Source organism: Oncorhynchus kisutch, linkage group LG26, assembly GCF_002021735.2.
Source record: "Oncorhynchus kisutch isolate 150728-3 linkage group LG26, Okis_V2, whole genome shotgun sequence".
Taxonomy (NCBI): Eukaryota; Metazoa; Chordata; class Actinopteri; order Salmoniformes; family Salmonidae; genus Oncorhynchus; species Oncorhynchus kisutch.
This window is the reverse complement of record NC_034199.2, coordinates 31324482-31345688: the sequence shown is the minus strand read 5'-3', so window position 1 is coordinate 31345688 and position 21207 is coordinate 31324482. Positions and strand designations below refer to the sequence as shown.

General features: G+C 46.2%; 1 protein-coding gene across 3 annotated transcripts in view; it reads right to left on the bottom strand.

Annotated features, from left to right (window-relative positions):
• cerkl (CERK like autophagy regulator) overlaps positions 1 to 21207 on the bottom strand; it is a 104257-nt gene that overhangs the window by 6810 nt on the left and 76240 nt on the right. For 2 of the 3 annotated variants that reach the window (XM_020462232.2, XM_020462233.2), the window contains exons 5-11: positions 18895 to 19037; positions 12905 to 12979; positions 10231 to 10408; positions 8989 to 9057; positions 8767 to 8792; positions 8552 to 8660; positions 6558 to 6654 (exon numbers count right to left, since the gene is read on the bottom strand). In XM_020462232.2, the coding sequence (XP_020317821.1) occupies positions 6558 to 6654; positions 8552 to 8660; positions 8767 to 8792; positions 8989 to 9057; positions 10231 to 10408; positions 12905 to 12979; positions 18895 to 19037 (697 nt within the window). Of the gene's footprint in view, positions 1 to 6557; positions 6655 to 7556; positions 8361 to 8551; positions 8661 to 8766; positions 8793 to 8988; positions 9058 to 10230; positions 10409 to 12904; positions 12980 to 18894; positions 19038 to 21207 lie in introns of those variants that run through there. The other variant, XM_031805395.1, reaches the window with a different exon arrangement.

Sequence of the window (21207 nt, the reverse complement as noted above, 5' to 3'; positions counted from 1 at the left end):
ACACAGTCAGCCAGTCACACAGTCAGCCAGTCAGACAGCCAGCCAGTCACACAGTCAGCCAGTCACACAGCCAGCCAGTCACACAGCCAGCCAGTCACACCAGTCAGCCAGTCACACCAGTCAGCCAGTCACACAGCCAGCCAGTCACACAGGCAGCCAGTCACACAAGTCACACAGCCAGCCAGTCAGACAGTCAGGCAGTCAAACAGTCAGACAGTCACACAGCCAGCCAGTCACACCAGTCAGCCAGTCACACCAGCCAGCCAGTCACACAGTCAGCCAGTCACACAGTCAGTCAGTCACAGAAGTCAGCCAGTCACACAGTCAGCCAGTCACACACAGAAGTCAGCCAGTCACACAGCCAGCCAGTCACACAGTCAGCCAGGCACACCAGTCAGCCAGTCACACAGCCAGCCAGTCACACAGTCAGCCAGTCACACAGCCAGCCAGTCACACAGTCAGCCAGTCACACGGTCAGCCAGTCACACAGTCAGCCAGTCACACCAGCCAGCTAGTCACACAGTCAGCCAGTCACACAGTCACACAGTCAGCCAGTCACACAGTCAGCCAGTCACACAGCCAGCCAGTCACACAGTTAGCCAGTCACACAGTCAGCCAGTCACACAGTCAGCCAGTCACACCAGCCAGCCAGTCACACAGTCAGCCAGTCAGCCAGTCACACAGTCAGCCAGTCACACAAATCAGCCAGTCACACAGTCAGCCAGTCAGCTAGTCACACAGTCAGCCAGTCACACAGCCAGTTAGTCACACCAGTCAGCCAGTCACACAAGTCAGCCAGTCACACAGTCAGCCAGTCACACAGTCAGCCAGTCACACAGCCAGCACGTCACACAGGCAGCCAGTCACACAAGTCACACAGCCAGCCAGTCAGACAGTCAGGCAGTCAAACAGTCAGCCAGTCACACAGCCAGCCATTCACACCAGTCAGCCAGTCACACCAGCCAGCCAGTCACACAGTCAGCCAGTCACAGAAGTCAGCCAGCCACACACAGAAGTCAGCCAGTCACACACAGAAGTCAGCCAGTCACACCAGCCAGCCAGTCACACAGCCAGCCAGTCACACAGTCAGCCAGTCACACCAGTCGGCCAGTCACACAGCCAGCCGGTCACACAGTCAGCCAGTCACACAGCCAGCCAGTCACACAGTCAGCCAGTCACACAGTCAGCCAGTCACACAGTCAGCCAGTCACACAGTCAGCCAGTCACACCAGCCAGCCAGTCACACAGCCAGCCAGTCACACAGTCAGCCAGTGACACAAATCAGCCAGTCACACAGTCAGCCAGTCACACAGTCAGCCAGTCACACCAGTCGGCCAGTCACACAAATCAGCCAGTCAGCTAGTCACACAGTCAGCCAGTCACACAGCCAGTTAGTCACACCAGTCAGCCAGTCACACAAGTCAGCCAGTCACACAAGTCAGCCAGTCACACAGTCAGCCAGTCACACAGTCAGCCAGTCACACAAGTCAGCCAGTCACACAAGTCAGCCAGTCACACAGTCAGCCAGTCACACAGTCAGCCAGTCACACAAGTCACACAGTCAGGCAGTCAAACAGTCAGCCAGTCACACAGCCAGCCAGTCACACCAGTCAGCCAGTCACACCAGCCAGCCAGTCACACAGCCAGCCAGTCACACAGTCAGCCAGTCACACCAGCCAGCCAGTCACACAGTCAGCCAGTCACACAGTCAGCCAGTCACAGAAGTCAGCCAGTCACACAGTCAGCCAGTCACACACAGAAGTCAGCCAGTCACACAGCCAGCCAGTCACACAGTCAGCCAGGCACACCAGTCAGCCAGTCACACAGCCAGCCAGTCACACAGTCAGCCAGTCACACAGCCAGCCAGTCACACAGTCAGCCAGTCACACGGTCAGCCAGTCACACAGTCAGCCAGTCACACCAGCCAGCTAGTCACACAGTCAGCCAGTCACACAGTCACACAGTCAGCCAGTCACACAGTCAGCCAGTCACACAGCCAGCCAGTCACACAGTTAGCCAGTCACACAGTCAGCCAGTCACACAGTCAGCCAGTCACACCAGCCAGCCAGTCACACAGTCAGCCAGTCACACAGTCAGCCAGTCACACAGTCAGCCAGTCACACAAATCAGCCAGTCACACAGTCAGCCAGTCAGCTAGTCACACAGTCAGCCAGTCACACAGCCAGTTAGTCACACCAGTCAGCCAGTCACACAAGTCAGCCAGTCACACAGTCAGCCAGTCACACAGTCAGCCAGTCACACAGCCAGCACGTCACACAGGCAGCCAGTCACACAAGTCACACAGCCAGCCAGTCAGACAGTCAGGCAGTCAAACAGTCAGCCAGTCACACAGCCAGCCAGTCACACCAGCCAGCCAGTCACACAGTCAGCCAGTCACACAGTCAGCCAGTCACAGAAGTCAGCCAGTCACACAGTCAGCCAGTCACACACAGAAGTCAGCCAGTCACACAGCCAGCCAGTCACACAGTCAGCCAGGCACACCAGTCAGCCAGTCACACAGCCAGCCAGTCACACAGTCAGCCAGTCACACAGCCAGCCAGTCACACAGTCAGCCAGTCACACGGTCAGCCAGTCACACAGTCAGCCAGTCACACCAGCCAGCTAGTCACACAGTCAGCCAGTCACACAGTCAGCCAGTCACACAGTCAGCCAGTCACACAGCCAGCCAGTCACACAGTTAGCCAGTCACACAGTCACACAGCCAGCCAGTTACACAGTCAGCCAGTCACACAGTCAGCCAGTCACACAGCCAGCCAGTTACACAGTCAGCCAGTCACACAGTCAGCCAGTCAGACAGCCAGCCAGTCACACAGTCAGCCAGTCACACAGCCAGCCAGTCACACAGCCAGCCAGTCACACCAGTCAGCCAGTCACACCAGTCAGCCAGTCACACAGCCAGCCAGTCACACAGGCAGCCAGTCACACAAGTCACACAGCCAGCCAGTCAGACAGTCAGGCAGTCAAACAGTCAGACAGTCACACAGCCAGCCAGTCACACCAGTCAGCCAGTCACACCAGCCAGCCAGTCACACAGTCAGCCAGTCACACAGTCAGTCAGTCACAGAAGTCAGCCAGTCACACAGTCAGCCAGTCACACACAGAAGTCAGCCAGTCACACAGCCAGCCAGTCACACAGTCAGCCAGGCACACCAGTCAGCCAGTCACACAGCCAGCCAGTCACACAGTCAGCCAGTCACACAGCCAGCCAGTCACACAGTCAGCCAGTCACACGGTCAGCCAGTCACACAGTCAGCCAGTCACACCAGCCAGCTAGTCACACAGTCAGCCAGTCACACAGTCACACAGTCAGCCAGTCACACAGTCAGCCAGTCACACAGCCAGCCAGTCACACAGTTAGCCAGTCACACAGTCAGCCAGTCACACAGTCAGCCAGTCACACCAGCCAGCCAGTCACACAGTCAGCCAGTCACACAGTCAGCCAGTCACACAGTCAGCCAGTCACACAAATCAGCCAGTCACACAGTCAGCCAGTCAGCTAGTCACACAGTCAGCCAGTCACACAGCCAGTTAGTCACACCAGTCAGCCAGTCACACAAGTCAGCCAGTCACACAGTCAGCCAGTCACACAGTCAGCCAGTCACACAGCCAGCACGTCACACAGGCAGCCAGTCACACAAGTCACACAGCCAGCCAGTCAGACAGTCAGGCAGTCAAACAGTCAGCCAGTCACACAGCCAGCCATTCACACCAGTCAGCCAGTCACACCAGCCAGCCAGTCACACAGTCAGCCAGTCACAGAAGTCAGCCAGCCACACACAGAAGTCAGCCAGTCACACACAGAAGTCAGCCAGTCACACCAGCCAGCCAGTCACACAGCCAGCCAGTCACACAGTCAGCCAGTCACACCAGTCGGCCAGTCACACAGCCAGCCGGTCACACAGTCAGCCAGTCACACAGCCAGCCAGTCACACAGTCAGCCAGTCACACAGTCAGCCAGTCACACAGTCAGCCAGTCACACAGTCAGCCAGTCACACCAGCCAGCCAGTCACACAGCCAGCCAGTCACACAGTCAGCCAGTGACACAAATCAGCCAGTCACACAGTCAGCCAGTCACACAGTCAGCCAGTCACACCAGTCGGCCAGTCACACAAATCAGCCAGTCAGCTAGTCACACAGTCAGCCAGTCACACAGCCAGTTAGTCACACCAGTCAGCCAGTCACACAAGTCAGCCAGTCACACAAGTCAGCCAGTCACACAGTCAGCCAGTCACACAGTCAGCCAGTCACACAAGTCAGCCAGTCACACAAGTCAGCCAGTCACACAGTCAGCCAGTCACACAGTCAGCCAGTCACACAAGTCACACAGTCAGGCAGTCAAACAGTCAGCCAGTCACACAGCCAGCCAGTCACACCAGTCAGCCAGTCACACCAGCCAGCCAGTCACACAGCCAGCCAGTCACACAGTCAGCCAGTCACACCAGTCAGCCAGTCACACAGCCAGCCAGTCACACAAATCAGCCAGTCACACAGTCAGCCAGTCACACATAAAGCCAGTCACACCAGTCAGCCAGTCACACAAGTCAGCCAGTCACACAGTCAGCCAGTCACACAAGTCAGCCAGTCACACAGTCAGCCAGTCACACCAGTCAGCCAGTCACACAGAAAGCCAGTCACACAGTCAGCCAGTCACACCAGTCAGCCAGTCACACAAGTCAGCCAGTCACACAGTCAGCCAGTCACACAAGTCAGCCAGTCACACAGTCAGCCAGTCACACAGTCAGCCAGTCACACCAGTCAGCCAGTCAGTGTGTGTGTGTGTGTGCATACAGTGGGGCAAAAAAGTATTTAGTCAGCCACCAATTGTACAAGTTCTCCCACTTAATAAGATGAGAGAGGCCTGTAATTTTCGTCATAGGTACACTTCAACCATGACAGACAAAATGAGGGAAAAAAGTCCAGAAAATCACATTGTAGGATTTTTTTATTAATTTATTTGCAAATTATGGTGGAAAATAAGTATTTGGTCAATAACAAAAGTTTATCTCAATACTTTGTTATATACCCTTTGTTGGCAATGACAGATGTCAAACATTTTCCTGTAAGTCTTCACAAAGTTTTCACACACTATTGCTGGTATTTTGGCCCATTCCTCCATGCAGATCTCCTCTAGAGCAGTGATGTTTTGGGGCTGTTGCTGGGCAACTCAGACTTTCAACTCCCTCCAAAGATTTTCTAAGGGGTTGAGAACTGAAGACTGGCTAGGCCACTCCAGGACCTTGAAATGCTTCTCACGAAGCCACTCCTTCGTTGCCCGGGCGGTGTGTTTGGGATCATTGTCATGCTGAAAGACCCAGCCACGTTTCATCTTCAATGCCCTTGCTGATGGAAGGAGGTTTTCACTCAAAATCTCACGATACATGGCCCCATTCATTCTTTCCTTTACATGGATCAGTCGTCCTGGTCCCTTTGCAGAAAAACAGCCCCAAAGCATGATGTTTCCACCCCCATGCTTCACAGCAGGTATGGTGTTCTTTCGATGCAACTCAGCATTCTTTGTCCTCCAAACACGACGAGTTGAGTTTTTACCAAAAAGTTATATTTTGGTTTCATCTGACCATATGACATTCTCCCAATCTTCTTCTGGATCAAATCAAATTTATTTATATAGCCCTTCGTACATCAGCTGATATCTCAAGGTGCTGTACAGAAACCCAGCCTAAAACCCCAAATAGCAAGCAATGCAGGTGTAGAAGCATCATCCAAATGCTCTCTAGCAAACTTCAGACGAGCCTGGACATGTACTGGCTTAAGCAGGGTGACACGTCTGGCACTGCAGGATTTGAGTCCCTGGCGGCGTAGTGTGTTACTGATGGTAGGCTTTGTTACTTTGGTCCCAGCTCTCTGCAGGTCATTCACTAGGTCCCCCCGTGTGGTTCTGGGATTTTTGCTCACCGTTCTTGTGATCATTTTGACCCCATGGGGTGAGGTCTTGCGTGGAGCCCCAGATCGAGGGAGATTATCAGTGGTCTTTTATGTCTTCCATTTCCTAAAAATTGCTCCCACAGTTGATTTCTTCAAACCAAGCTGCTTACCTATTGCAGATTCAGTCTTCCCAGCCTGGTGCAGGTCTACAATTTTGTTTCTGGTGTCCTTTGACAGCTCTTTGGTCTTGGCCATAGTGGAGTTTGGAGTGTGACTGTTTGAGGTTGTGGACAGGTGTCTTTTATACTGATAACAAGTTCAAACATGTGTCATTAATACAGGTAACGAGTGGAGGACAGAGGAGCCTCTTAAAGAAGAAGTCTGTGAGACTGGTTTGAGACAGGTCTGTGAGAGCCAGAAATCTTGCTTGTTTGTAGGTGACCAAATACTTGTTTTCCACCATTATTTGCAAATAAATTCATTAAAAATCCTACAATGTGATTTTCTGGATTTTATTTTCTCATTTTGTCTGTCATAGTTGAAGTGTACCTATGATGAAAATTGCCCCAGTGTATATGTCTCGTGTGTAACTGCGTAAGTAAGTGGGTGCATTTAGGTGTGTAAGGAAGGAAGGGTGACCAGGTGACCTCACCTGATTGTTTACACTGTTGTATCTCTTTAGGTGTTTGATAAACTCTGCCCTGGAAGTGTTTCCTGCTGTGATCAGGGCCATGCTGCCATTGTTCAGTCTTACAGAGAGAGAGAGAGATGTATTTTTTAAATCCTTTCATATGTATACTACATTGCTGTGACCAATGCAATCGGAAACAGGTTTGAACACACATGCATAGCAGGTTCAGTCTGTGGCCAATTCAATCCAAACAGGTTGATAAAGCAACAAATCCTATATTTTTCCTGTCATCTGTCACCATGCAGTAGAATCGAGAATGTCAGGAACAGAACAGAGAGTGGTATACATTAGTTCTACTTATACGTACTACTGTATGTGTTATTGTATACGGGTCAACTAATAGTCAGTTTCTACAAACACTACTGTTTCTGTCTTGTGTAGTTAAGGTTGATGATGCTATAATAAGCAGTGTGGTTCCACTTCACTGTGTGGGGCCTGTTGCTCTACCACATGCTATATCATTACTGAGGCCAGTCTCAGACTGAAGCTTTCGCAAATGACACTCTATTCCCTATGTAGTGCACTACACAGGAGCCTGGAAGAACCTTTTGGGGTTCTAAAAATTGCCACACAGCGGGAGCCTTTCCAGTTCAAAAAGGTTCCTTGAGGAGCCCCTCTGAAGAGGGCCTTTGAGGAACCCCTGTGTAAAGGTTCAAACCAGAACCTTTTTGTGATTGGAGAGGTTCAATTTCAAACATTTTGAATAATATATTGTAGAGGTGTCAGCCTATCAGAAGATTAGAGGTGTGGCTTATTGGAGGCGTGGTATTGAGCTGGTTCTTTTTGTCCACCCGTTGGAGTAAATGACATTCCTGTTCATCATGTTCAGTTTGTACACCTCAAATTTTCCATTAATATTTATGCATATTACATATTATAATATCAATAATACTTACTTTACTGATTACATATAAAATATAAAGTGGTAACCATTCCAACTCTTGCAAAGGCTCTTGAGGAACTCATACACCTATCGAAGACTCATTGAAGCTACAAAACTGTCAGTGTTCAACCTGACAATACAACAGAACAGATGAGCAGGAATTACATTTAGCACCACAGGTGGCCCAAAAATATCTATATGAAAGGCACGCCCCTACTAAGCCATGCTTCTAGTCCATGGTTCCTCCAGGAATCAGTTGCTACATTGAAACATTAAAAGGTTCCTCCAAGAACCGCTCTACTAAACAAAGGTGCAAATATGAACCATTGACTAGCAATGGTTCCTTGAGGAAATCCAGAGGTTCCTTGAGGATCTAAGAGACATTCTAAGAGTGTAGGGAATAGGATGCCATTTGTATAAACCACCTAGAAGTCCTGGTCCTGCAGTGCCCACAGATGCTCTGGTCTTTAAGTTCTCCCTTTCTGCCACTCCCTTTAATAAACTCTGCCACTCCCTTTAATCAGTCATTATGTGCCGATTAGTCCAGTTAGAAGCCTTTGACCTTGGTAGTCTGATCTCAATCCCAGAGGATTACCTGGAACTGGTTGGTACGGCCCCTGTATGGCAATGGCCTGGCTGGGAGGCTGGGCTCCATGTCTACTGAAACACCACAGACACACTGACCCAGTTCACTCATTGGCTTATTTACTCACACCTAACACAGCATGGCATGGATGCTTGGAGTCATCAAGCCATTATCACTGGTCCAGGACTTAGGTCATGCACATTGCTCAGTCAACCACACACACATACTAGACATAGATGCAGGCTCGTATGCACTCACGCACATGTAGGCATTGATGCAGGTTTGCATCCATGTACTGCAGTCACACATGCAGGAGGTAGTTGTGATCAGAGAGACCCACATTCCTCATTTGCTTTTTCTAACATGTTTTATTTTTAGAAGACCTTGACATCGCTGTTGTTTTGTGTATATGTTGTTGTTGTTGTTGTACTGTGATGTATTGAAAATGTAAAATAAAATGTTTGAAAGAAAGAGAGACTCACATACCTGGTGTTAGGGGCCAGGCCCCTGGGGGCCATAGAGCAGAGACAAGGGATGGCCATGATGCTGACGTTGAGGAACAGACCCCGGGTGGTCGTCCACGACTCTTCCTCTTCTAGAGAAGACCAAGGGGGGGAGAAGTTTTAGTGAGGAGAGAGTTAAACTAGAAGGTGATATTTAGAAAAGTTCAGATTGATAAACATCATCCATGACAAACTCACCCATGTCGTCCTTTAAGTACTCATTTCTGCAACAAACAAAAAAACGGTTGCAAAAACAGTTTTGACATTTGTTTTCAGATGCATAATTTTGTCTTTTGTCTTTCTGTGTGAGATTCTCCCCTCATATTTAGTTGGTTGATCTTCTACATCAATTTCACACAGCTAAATACTATCAAACTTGGACTACAGAGTCTAATCATCAGACAGACTTCTGTCACTTACTTTACTGGATCCAGGGTTTCAGTCTGGACCTTCTTCACAGGAAGATAGGACAACTCACAGTCTTCAGGCCTGCAATCAGACACAGACAGACAGAGACAGAGAGAGAGAGAGAGACAGAGAGAGAGAGAGAGAGAGAGAGAGAGACAGAGAGAGAGAGAGAGAGAGAGAGAGAGAGAGAGAGACAGAGAGAGAGAGTGAGAGAGACAGAGAGAGAGAGACAGAGAGAGAGAGAGACAGAGAGAGAGAGAGAGAGAGAGAGACAGAGAGACAGAGAGAGAGACAGAGAGACAGAGAGAGAGAGAGACAGAGAGAGAGAGAAAGAAAGAGAGAGAGAGAGAGAGAGGAAGAAAGAGAGAGATATGGAGGGGGAGGGAGGGAGAGGGAGAAGAGTACCGAAGAGAAGAGAGAGAGAGAGAGTACCGAAGAGAAGAGAGAGAGAGATATGGATGGGGGAGGGAGGGAGAGGGAGAGGGTAGAGAGAGAGAAAGAGAGAGAGAGAAAGAGAGAGAGAGAGAGAGAGAGAGAGAGAGAGAGAGAGAGAGAGAGAGAGAGATATGGAGGGGGAGGGAGGGGGAGGGAGAGAGAGAGAAGAGAGAGAGAGAGAGAGAGAGAGAGAGAGAGAGAGAGAGAGAGAGAGAGAGAGAGAGAAAGAGAGAGAGAGATATGGAGGGAGGGAGGGAGGGGGAGGGAGGGAGGGAGGGAGGGGAGGGAGGGAGGGGAGGGAGGGAGGGAGGGAGGGAGGGAGGGGAGGGAGGGAGGGAGGGAGGGAGGGGAGGGAGGGAGGGAGGGAGGGGAGGGAGGGAGGGAGGGAGGGAGGGAGGAGGGAGGGAGGAGGGAGGGAGGGAGGGAGGAGGAGGGAGGGAGGGAGGGAGGAGGGAGGGAGGAGGGAGGGAGGGAGGGGGAGAAGAGTACCGAAGAGAAGAGAGAGAGATATGGAGGGGGAGGGAGGGGTGAGGGAGAAGAGTCCCGAAGAGAAGAGAAGAGAGAGTGCAGACTTCAGATGGCTAGATTGGAGAAGAGGAGGGATGGTTCTCTAGAGACAGATTAATGTGTGATGAAGAGACTGCTCAGAAGGAAACCCTAGCTTTGATAGCAGGCTGGCAAGTCTCAGTCCCTGGAGGATTATTCCACACTTTATGAGGGAACTGGTGTGATGTGTGTTTTTGTGTGTTTGTGTGTGTGTGTGTGCACACTGTGCATGTGTGTCTTTGCATGTGACTCTCTAGAGAGAGACTGTCTTACTTGAGGTTTGCCAGCGTTTTGATCACGGCAAACTCCCGTCTCTGCCCGGGTGGCATCCAGCGATGCCTCTCTGCCAAGGCCAGCGTCCGCCCGCCGAAACCAAACATGGCGGAGAAGCCGAAACGCAGAAGGCGACCCAGAGAACTGAAACTACACACATCTACCTCCTGATGATGTCCTGGAGAGACACACAGATTGGAAACAAAGACGGCAGAAGTATAGATATCACAGATATCAATGACTGTACTGTATGAAGTTGGCATCATGATGCTGCAGCTGGAATGACAGGTTTCTACTGGATGAAGTGTCCTCTGTCAGCATTCCTCCACTTCCGCGGTACGCCTACATTTAGTCCAGCATCAAAATGGTGAATTATTTACCTCTGGTTAATAACTTCCATTATAATCAGACTATGTCATAGCCATAGCTCTTGTGGCAATACAGGCTTCTGATGGTACAGACACAGGTCCCATCCTATTGGCCAACACACATTCCTGACCTCTTTCTGTCTCGCCCATATATGGCTCCCCGATCCCATACCTCATGAATATTCATTATGGTCTAAAACATCCTGCCAGTTGGCCTTATTCACATGCGTAAATATTGCTTAATTAGAAAACCAACAAGCCCTATATCAGCCTGTCGTAAATAAGCATCACCATGCCCTGTTGGTGTCAGGTGTTCTGTGTTGTTGTTTACATTAGTTTGCCTCTAAGCCAAAAGGCTAGACATATTTTAAGACCAAAATAAAAACATTTGTCTGTGTGTTCATTTCTAATCAGGTGAGATTTGACAGCTTTTTGGAAGGAGGAAAGGTTCAGTCATGTCAAAAAGACGACTTAAGAAATGTTTGTTTGCATTCCCTGAATAAGATGCTTAGACAGGGAGATAAATTATCAAATGCTGCTCCATATTGTCAACTCAGAATAAAGTGTGAATTGTATGACATATTCTCACAGTGCTATTATATGTGTACACGAATGTGAACACAAAACAACTCATCCATCTACATAACCGCTGACAGAACTGGACTGAACTGCAGGCCTGGGTGCTGCTAGAAGTCTCACCTAGCTCAGTGTTATGGATTACAGCACCATATGGTTCATAACGTAAGACAGATGATTTAATGAAGAGTAGGTTTATCTCGTTTAGTTGAGGTCAGCATTGGGTTTATAATGGAAGTCTATTGTAGCATGAGTGATTGTTTCAATGGGATTTCCATTTGTACTGTACACACAATTTTCTGCATGGGATAGATGCCATTTTTCCATAACATTTCAAACTGGTTTCAGTACACATTGTACTGCACTTATAACACAGAGACAGATAATGCAAGAAATGTATTGCTGAAATGTCCGCATAAAGAGGATTATTTTCTATTGTTCTATGATTTTGCACAACAGGAGAAACCTACAAATGATATTTTGTCTGTCATGTTTTCCAAGCCCTGCTACTATGTGTAATCCCTTGACACAAGCCCAATCCTCTTGTCTGTCAGGCTAAGCCCAGACTCACACAGCACAGACAACACAACAGACCAGACAGTTAACTACCAGGAACTTCCAACTCCTTCCTCAGACAGACAGAACAGATGGACAGACACATAGACAGACAGACATCAGACGATAGCCTCACTGAGGTAAAAAGCAGATCACTGCAGTCGGTTGTGGACCAGCAGACCAGCCAACAGATGTATAGTATAGGTGTGTGTGTGTGTGGTTTTAGGTGTTTGTATTCTCTGTGACACCAGAACCAAGGCAGCTACTAGATTTATTAACACTTATGTTCAGTCTGTCACAACAGACTCAGTGAGTGTGAGAAAGCCCTATCTAGTCATATGAGAAAAAATAGAGACGGTGTGAGGGACAGAATGACAGCCCTTCCCTGTCGTTCTCCAGGGACTGTACATTCTTCCAGGGGACCTGTTAACCAGATCTAGACGACAATACCAGCAACTCTGCTCAGAGCCTCCCACAATGTCAGCTATGGAGCTAATTAAGTACTTTATGGAGCTAATTAAGGACTTTATGGAGCTAATTAAGGACTTTATGGAGCTAATTAAGGACTTTAAGCACCAGATTGCGCCAACTACTAGTTTCTCACCTATCATTCTATTGTGGCAGAAGAGAACCTTATAATTCTGAAACTGGTACTCTGTGTGTGGATCACACACGCACGCTCACACACGCACACACACACTCACACAACTCGGTGGACTAGTAAAGTAAATATGCATGCCATTTACATAGTAATCCAGTCAGTGTATATTTGAGCTCCATTAGGGAAGGGGAAAGGGGGTTACCTAGTCAGTTGTATAACTGAATGCAATCAACTGAAATGTGTCTTCCCCATTTAACCCAACCCCTCTGAATCAGAGAGGTGTGGAGGGCTGCCTTAATCGACATCCACGTCTTCGCTGCCTGGGGAACAGTGGGTTAACCGCCTTGTTGTATTCAGCGCATGTGACAAATAACATTTGATTTGATTTACTCAGGGGCTTAATTACAGTTTTACCTTGTCAGCTCAGGGATTCAATCCAGCAACCTTTCGGTTACTTGCCCAACGCTCCTACCCGCCAGGCTGTTCCATTGCAGCTCTATAATCAGTAGTATTGTAGTGATTTCTACAGATGAAATGGAATAACACAGGAGAACAGGAGAACATGAGAACGTACCCATGATGATGTGCATTGCAGCAGTAACAGGATGCCGTATGCCATGGACAGAACAGGCCACCACGTCAGTGGACCCTGGGGAGAAAGACATGCAGAACATCATCAAACAATAGGTAGTTCTCACAGGGGAATGTCTTTACCATCCAGGTAGTTTGGCTATTCTCTCATTCACTTACAGTATATACATTCTCGGATTTCCCAAACCTATAATGGCTGACCTTATTATTGCAGAAGTAAGCCACCTGATTGTAGCAAGCTATCACGATTCACAGTGATACAAAAGACGAGGAAACCTATGCAAACACACTGTATCTCACTGTCTGTAGAGGTTGGGTTAATAATGAACAAAATGAGCACTTTGTTAGAGGAAAGTCATTCAACTTAATATTGTCTGATGCCAATTAAGCCGAGTTTACCTTGCGGTCAGCGGTGGCCGGAATAGAACAGGTGTCAGTGTGTTTGTACAGATTACAGACATAGACAAACACACAGGAGAGAGAGAGAGACAGAGCATGAGAAAGAGAGAGAAAGCGAGAGAAAGAGATGGAGAGAGAGAGAGAGAAAGAGAGAGAGAGAGCAGAGAGAGAGAGAAAGAGATAGAGAGCAGAGAGAGAGCAAGAGAGAGCGAGAGAAAGAGATGGAGAGAGAAAGTCCATAAACACAAACAACTTCTGGCAAAATTGGAAAAAACTAAACAAGAAAAATTTGCGATACAAAATGGTGACATATGGACAACCCATTTTAAAACACTTTACAACACCGTTCAAATTGACACAAACGCAGAACAACGTCAAATTCATGAGAAGTTGAATGGATTAGAAAAAGCTATAAAGGACAATCAAAATCCATTGGACTCCTCAATTACTGACCAGGAGCTCTATAAGAAACTTCAGGCTCTCTCTTATAAAGCTTGCTTATCGACTTCCAAAAAGCATTTGATTCTATTTGGCATACAGGACTGTTCTACAAATTTCTTGAAAGTGGTGTAGGGGGTAAAACATATGACATAATTAAATCAATGTATACTGGCAAGAAAATAACAGAATTCTTTAACCAGGGGCGGGGCATTCGTCAGGGTTGCAATCTGAGCCCTGCACTCTTCAATATTTACATTAACGTATTGGCCACTACTGTAGAAAAATCCTCAGCTCCTGGTGTTAGTCTCTACAATTCAGAAGTTAAATGTCTACTCTTCGCAGATGACCTATGCCTGCTGTCACCCACAGCACATGGCCTACAGCAGAGCCTGGACCTGCTAGAGCAGTACTTCCACACCTGGGCCCTGGCAGTAAACCCCAAAAAGACTAAAATAATGATTTTCCAGAGAAGATCCAGATCTCAGAGAATTAGACCAAAGTTCTTAATTGGTACAAAATATATAGAGTACTGCAACACACTACAATTACTTAGGTTTAAAAATAAGCTCAACTGGACACCTTAATGAGGCAGTAAATGAACTGAGAGAGAAAGCACGCAGGCCATTCTACCCCATTAAAAAGCTAATTCAAATTGAAATACCTATTAAAATTTGGCTAAAACTAATTGAATATGTCATTGAACCAATTGCACTTTATGGCAGCGAGGTGTGGGGTCCACTTGCAAAACAAGATTTCATAAAATGGGACAAACACCCTAATGAAACCTTGCATGCAGAGTTCTGTAAGATTCTCCTACATGTCCAGAGGAAAACAACAAACAATGCTTGCAGGGCAGAATTAGGCCAATATCCACTAATAATAAAAACTCAAAAAAGAGCAATTAAGTTTTGGAAACATCTAAAATGCAGTGACCCCCTCTCATATCACTACCAAGCCCTGCAATTCCAAGAGTTGAGCAAAGAAAAGAGTCCCCTCATCCAGCTGTTCCTGAGTTCACAAACCTGTTCTACTAACACACTGAAGCTTCAGGACCAGAACATCCAATCAATCAGCATAAACCAAATTACAACACAGTCAAAACAAAACTATATTGCTTATTGGGAAACACAAGCACAAACACAAAGCAAAATGCAGTGCTATCTGGCCCTAAATCGACAGTACACCGTGGCTAAATATTTGACCATGGTTACTGATCAAAACCTTAGAAAAACCTTGACAAAGTACAGGCTCAGTGAGCACAGCCTTGCCATTGAGAAGGGTAGACACAGGAAAATCTGGCTCCCTCCCAGCCACTGCACAACAGCAGAACCTGAGACGGAGCTGCATTTCCTGACAAAATGTTACAAAAATATAAAACAATTAGTGTCATTTCCCCAAATTTGAAACCATTATTCAAGGTTTCATAAGTTGAGGGACTGTGTCTGACAGACCAATCAACCTGCACATGTCCTCTACTGTATGCTTATTGTTATTGTTGAATGTATGGTTATTTTGACACTTGGTTTTGTTGTTACTGTTGTCCCATTGACAATTCTGATTCTCATTTTTATATTGTAAATATCCTAAATTAGCTTTGGCAATATGTACATTGATACGTCATGCCAATAAAGCAAATGAAATTGAATTGAGAGAGAGAAAGAGATGGAGAGAGAGAGAGAGCAGAGAGAGAGAAAGAGAGAGAGAGAGGGAGAGAGAGAAAGAAAGATGGAGAGAGAGAGAGAGCAGAGAGAGAGCAAGAGAGAGCAAGAGAAAGAGATGGAGAGAGAGCAAGAGAGTGAGATAAAGAAGAGAGAGAGAGAGCAGAGAGAGAGCAAGAGAGAGAGAGAGAGAGCAAGAGAGAGAGAGAGAGAGCACAGAGAGAGCAAGAGAGAGAGAAAGAAGAGAGAGAGAGAGAGAGAGAGAGAGAGAGAGAGAGAGAGAGACAGAGACAGAGACAGAGACAGAGAGACAAGGTTGTCTGTCACTTGGTGAGTAGGCATTTCCTTTCATGCTGCTATCTGCCATGTTGTTTGCGCAGATGAACAGGATATAAGAACTGATGTCTGTAAATGAGTAGGTCTATAGACAGACTGGCTGGGTGAGAAACTGACCTTTCCCGCCTCTCCTCTGACATGGTGGCGTGGATACCACGGAACACATACAGGAGTCATATCAGACAGATCGGCTACAGAAAGATACACTTACCAAGTTTCTGCTACTGTTATACAGTTACAACCCCACCCCCCCTCCAAACCAACCCCTCTCCAGACCCTGCATCTTCATTGCTGCAATTACATTTGATAAGAAGGGTAAAGGGAATTTCAGGTATATTTTCATTCATAACAAATACAGATTGGTGATTAGTCGTAGAATTTAACTTAAAAAATACATTGAAATGTGAGTTACATGTAATTAAGATACTTAAAGTAGCTAATACATTTCTAAATGTTTAGAGAGGATAAGCATTGTAATTGTTTATTATGCATGAACTAATCATTTGCATAGTGTGATTAATAATTACATAGATAAATGCCATCTGAGATTTCCCCCATTCTACAATGGAACTAGTGTCGATGATAATATAGTATTTTACATCATCAGTTGTGTTAGCATCTATTGTTCCTAGCCATTGTTGTGGGTGGTGCTCACATTATCACCAGCGATGGCAATTCCACCCTCATTAATTACCTCTTCCCAAAAGACACACACTTGTTCATACTGCGCCAACAATGTTAGCATCTCCATATGAACACTGTACATCACCCATACATACAACAGCACTACAGATGAAGAGAGATAACATGCAGGAGGCGAGGTGGAAGAGAGAGATAGAGACAGAGAGAGGAAATAAAGAGAGAGAAAGAGTAAGAGAAAAAAGAGAGAGTGATAGATAGAGAAATAAAATGTCCTTGGAAGTGTGCAAGGCACTTCTGCAGAACAATTAACTTAATTAAGCAGACATCATGAATATTCATATGCCTGTTAATGTCTCCCCACCCTGGCCGGCAGATGAATGTGATGCTAGTCTAGTCAAGCATGTCTCAAAGAGAGAGAATAAGAGACAGAGAGAGAGATAGGGAGAGAGAGAGATAGGGAGAAAAAGAGCGAAAGAGAGAGAGGGAGAGAGACTCTGGAAGGGAAAACTAACAGCACCAACATTTTGGTGGTTTGTCTGGAATATCAAAGAAATTAATAGTCCCCCTGAAACCCTTTAAACCGGTCCAATAAATTTGAATCCTGTTGTTTATATGCTACACATACCAAACAGCTGTATAATATGTATGTAGAAATTAGAAATGGTTTCTTGATTAGCATGCTCAGGGCATTTAATTGGCCTTTCTCTAAATTAAATGTATTTGTGATCCTCTGTGTAGCACTACTGATTCTGTTTAAGTAAGATGATGTGATGACTGGATTATTATTATTTTTAATTACGATGTAAAAGTTTTAACTATGACAGCAATAGCAATTAGTTAGCTCAACTTTAAAATCTCAGAAAACAAACAAATGCATTAAATGCAAGAAGTGTGAGATAGATAATAGATATGGATATTGTTGAGACTATGGATATAATTGTTAACTTTGATAGTACCATAATACCACCTATCTTTTAAATTCAAATGGTGTAATGTTGGTAAACTGTGGAGCAGACCTGTGTATTTGAATATTTGTCATTTAAATTCTTGTTATCTGTGTATTTGTGTATTTTCTAATCATGGGGCCCGAATCAACTGCTTTTTCAAAACGTTCCATGTGTATTTCCAAAAACATTCGAATGTTCAACTACTTCTGTTTTCAAATAAAACATATCAAAACACTTACTTACCAAATGACTTTGAAAGTAACTGAAATCCCCTGAAAGTAACTGAAATCCCCTGAAAGTAACTGAAATCCCCTGAAAGTAACTGAAATCCCCTGAAAGTAACTGAAATCCCCTGAAAGTAACTGAAATCCCCTGAAATAGTATTTGAACACAGGGCTGCTGTGGAGCTTGTTTATTACTTCCATCAACAAAGGAGATATGATCACATCCCTCCTCAGTCTCAGGAGTGACCTATTCCTGGTACAGTGGTATCTATTCCTCCTAGGGTGCCGATCTCACCTCGCTCTCCTGTTTGTGATTGGAAACTGTTTACAAATACTCCATAGGGAAACCCACTAATGAAGAGATACAGTGACTTCTGAGCATCCAATTTGCAGGGGGTGCAGAGTTGGACGGCTTCCATTCTTGGCTGCTAACAGCAGCACTCAATTTTACCACCACAGCCTAGAATGACACATGAAGGTCAAACTGTTGGCTTAAAAAGCCAGACTGGCCCACGCCAGCATTGTTGATACCCTCGCTGCTGGCTGTGGTGTGTAGGGTCATTCATGGCGTGTGTGTGTGGCTATGAGGGTTTAATCCACAAATAATTGGAGTGATGAGCTCTTTATAACCATCCACTGCATGAGGCTCAGAATCAGTTAATGTCTGAGCCACATGCATTTACAAAGGTTGATAGACTGCCAATGTTCACAATTCTAAAGTGCAGTAGAACGCTGTATAATCGTGGTTCTGTCTCAAATAGAAGGCAATTTGCTCCCAGTGCAATCAAATCAAATTAAACCAAATTAAACCAAATTAAAAATGATACATTTGCTTCAACGAACAGTGTTTTCAATAGAATAAATCACTCTCTCTATGGAAATGTCCTTGATATGGGATAATATTGAGATGTTTGTCAATTACATGGTTCTGAATACGTTTTGATTAGATAAAAAATCATTTAGATCTGTTAGCACATTTTACAGTGCTGTAATGTGAGAATCCTCTGTCTGCTATGCTTCAAGAAAACATTTAGAAGCACCCTGACCTCTATGGCCTGATGGTGTGTAGTAACATACAAACTAAAACCATTCAAACTAATATGGTGTTGTAATAGCAGATGTACTCTTCATAAACTATAGGGTCATCTCATCACCTGGAGAAAAGTTGTTCTAAATATTGGGGAGGATTGAGAACAGCTGCAGAGGAGAGTGGTCAAGCCACCCTTGCTCTTCACCTGCTGGGGTGTCTGTGTGTCTGTCAGTGTGTGTGTGTGTGTGTGTGTGTGTGTGTGTCTGTGTGTGTGTACCACCATCCTTGCTCATCACCTGCTGGTATTAGCCCTAGAGGAAGTGTTGCTCGGACAGGCGTGAACATGGAGTCTGTGTCCCTGCCTGCATCCATCTGGGCCCGGAGCAACAGCCCATGGGCCACCTCGGCCACCGAGCCATCCCCACCGACAACCACAACCCTGGGGAAAACACACACACACACACACACACACACACACACACACACACACACACACACACACACACACACACACACACACACACACACACACACACATACATGAGATAGAGCACACACGAAAATAGGCACAGACTAAACAATTGTCTTTCAAGGGTTCTTTGGGAAGGGTGATGGTTCTATGCAGAACCATACTGAGAACCCATTAAGCCCGTCAAAGGATCTTTGCATTTTTATTCATGATATTTAAAATTAATTTAATATAAAAACCTGTATGGTTCCACAAAGAACCTTTGAGATTGAGAAAGGATGTTTATAGATCCATTCTCCATGAAGGTTCTATACTGAACCATAAAAAAGGGTTCTAAACTCAGCAAAAAAACCTTCCTCTCACTGTCAACTGCGTTTATTTTCAGCAAACTTAACATGTGTAAATATTTGTAGGAACATAAGATTGAACAACTGAGATATAAACTGAACATGTTCCACAGACATGTGAAATTGAATAATGTGTCCCTGAACAATAGGGGGGTCAAAATCAAAAGTAACAGCCAGTATCTGGTGTGGCCACCAGCTGCATTAAGTACTGCAGTGCATCTACTCTTCATGGACTGCACCAGAGTTGCCAGTTCTTGCTGTGAGATGTTACCCCACTCTTCAACCAAGGCACCTGCAAGTTCCCAGACATTTCTGGGGGGATTGTCCCTAGCCCTCGCCCTTCGATCCAACAGGTACCAGGCGTGCTCAATGGGATTGAGATCCGGGCTATTTGCTGGCCATGGCAGAACACTGACATTCCTATCTTGCAGGAAATCACGCGCAGAACTAGCAGTATGGCTGGTGGCATTGTCATGCTGGAGGGTCATGTCAGGATGAGCCTGCAGGAAGGGTACCCCATGAGGGAGGAGGATGTCTTCCCTGTAACGCACGGTGTTGAGATTGCTTGCAATGACAACAACATAGAGGTACACATGGAATAAACAAGCGTACAGTCAATAACACAATAGAAAAAAAATAAAGTCTATATAGAGTGTGTGCAAATGGCATGAGGAGATAAGGCAATAAATATCACTGGAGTGATAGATGAGCAGATGTTGATGAGCAGATGATGGTGTGTAAGTAGTGACACTGGTGTGCAAAAGAGCAGCAAAGTAAATAAAAACAACATGGGGATGAGATAGGGTGGGCTATTTACAGATGGACTATGTACAGCTGCAGTGATCAGTTAGCTGCTCAGATAGCGGATGTTTAAAGTTAGTGAGGGAAATGTAAGTCTCCAGCTTCAGCGATTTCTGCAATTCGTTCCAGTCACTGGCAGCAGAGAACTGGAATGAAAGGCGGCCAAATGAGGTGTTGGCTTTGGGGATGACCAGTGAGATACACCTGCTGGAGCGCGTGCTACAGGTGGGTGTTGTTATTGTGACCAGTGAGATGCGATAAGGTGGAGCTTTACATAGCATAGACTTATAGATGACCTGGAGCCAGTGGGTCTGGCGATGAATATGTAGCGAGGGCCAGCCGACTAGAGCATACAGGTCGCAGTGGTGTGTGGTATAAGGTGCTTTGGTAACAAAATGGATGGCACTGTGATAGACTACATCCAATTTGCTGAGTAGAGTATTGGAAGCTATTTTGTAGACGACATCGCCAAAGTCGAGGATCGGTAGGATAGTCAGTTTTACAGGGTAAGTTTGGCAGCGTGAGTGAAGGAGGCTTTGTTGCAAAATAGAAAGCCGATTCTAGATTGATTTTGGATTGGAGATGTTTGATTTGAGTCTAGAAGGAGAGTTTACAGTCTAGCCTGAGTAGTGATGCTAGTCGGGCGGGCGGGTGCGGGCAGCGAACAGTTGAAAAGCATGCATTTGGTTTTACTATCGTTTAAGAGCAGTTGGAGGCCATGGAAGGAGTGTTGTATGGCATTGAAGCTCGCTTGGAGGTTAGATAGCACAGTGTCCAAAGAAGGGCCGGATGTACACAGAATAGTGTCGTCTGTGTAGAGGTGGATCAGGGAATCACCCGCAGCAAGAGCAACATCGTTGATATATACAGAGAAAAATGTCGGCCTGATAATTGAACCCTGTGTTACCCCCATAGAGACTGCCAGAGGCCCTCCGATTTGACACACTGAACTCTGTCTGTGAAGTAGTTGAGGCAGTCATTTGAGAAACTCA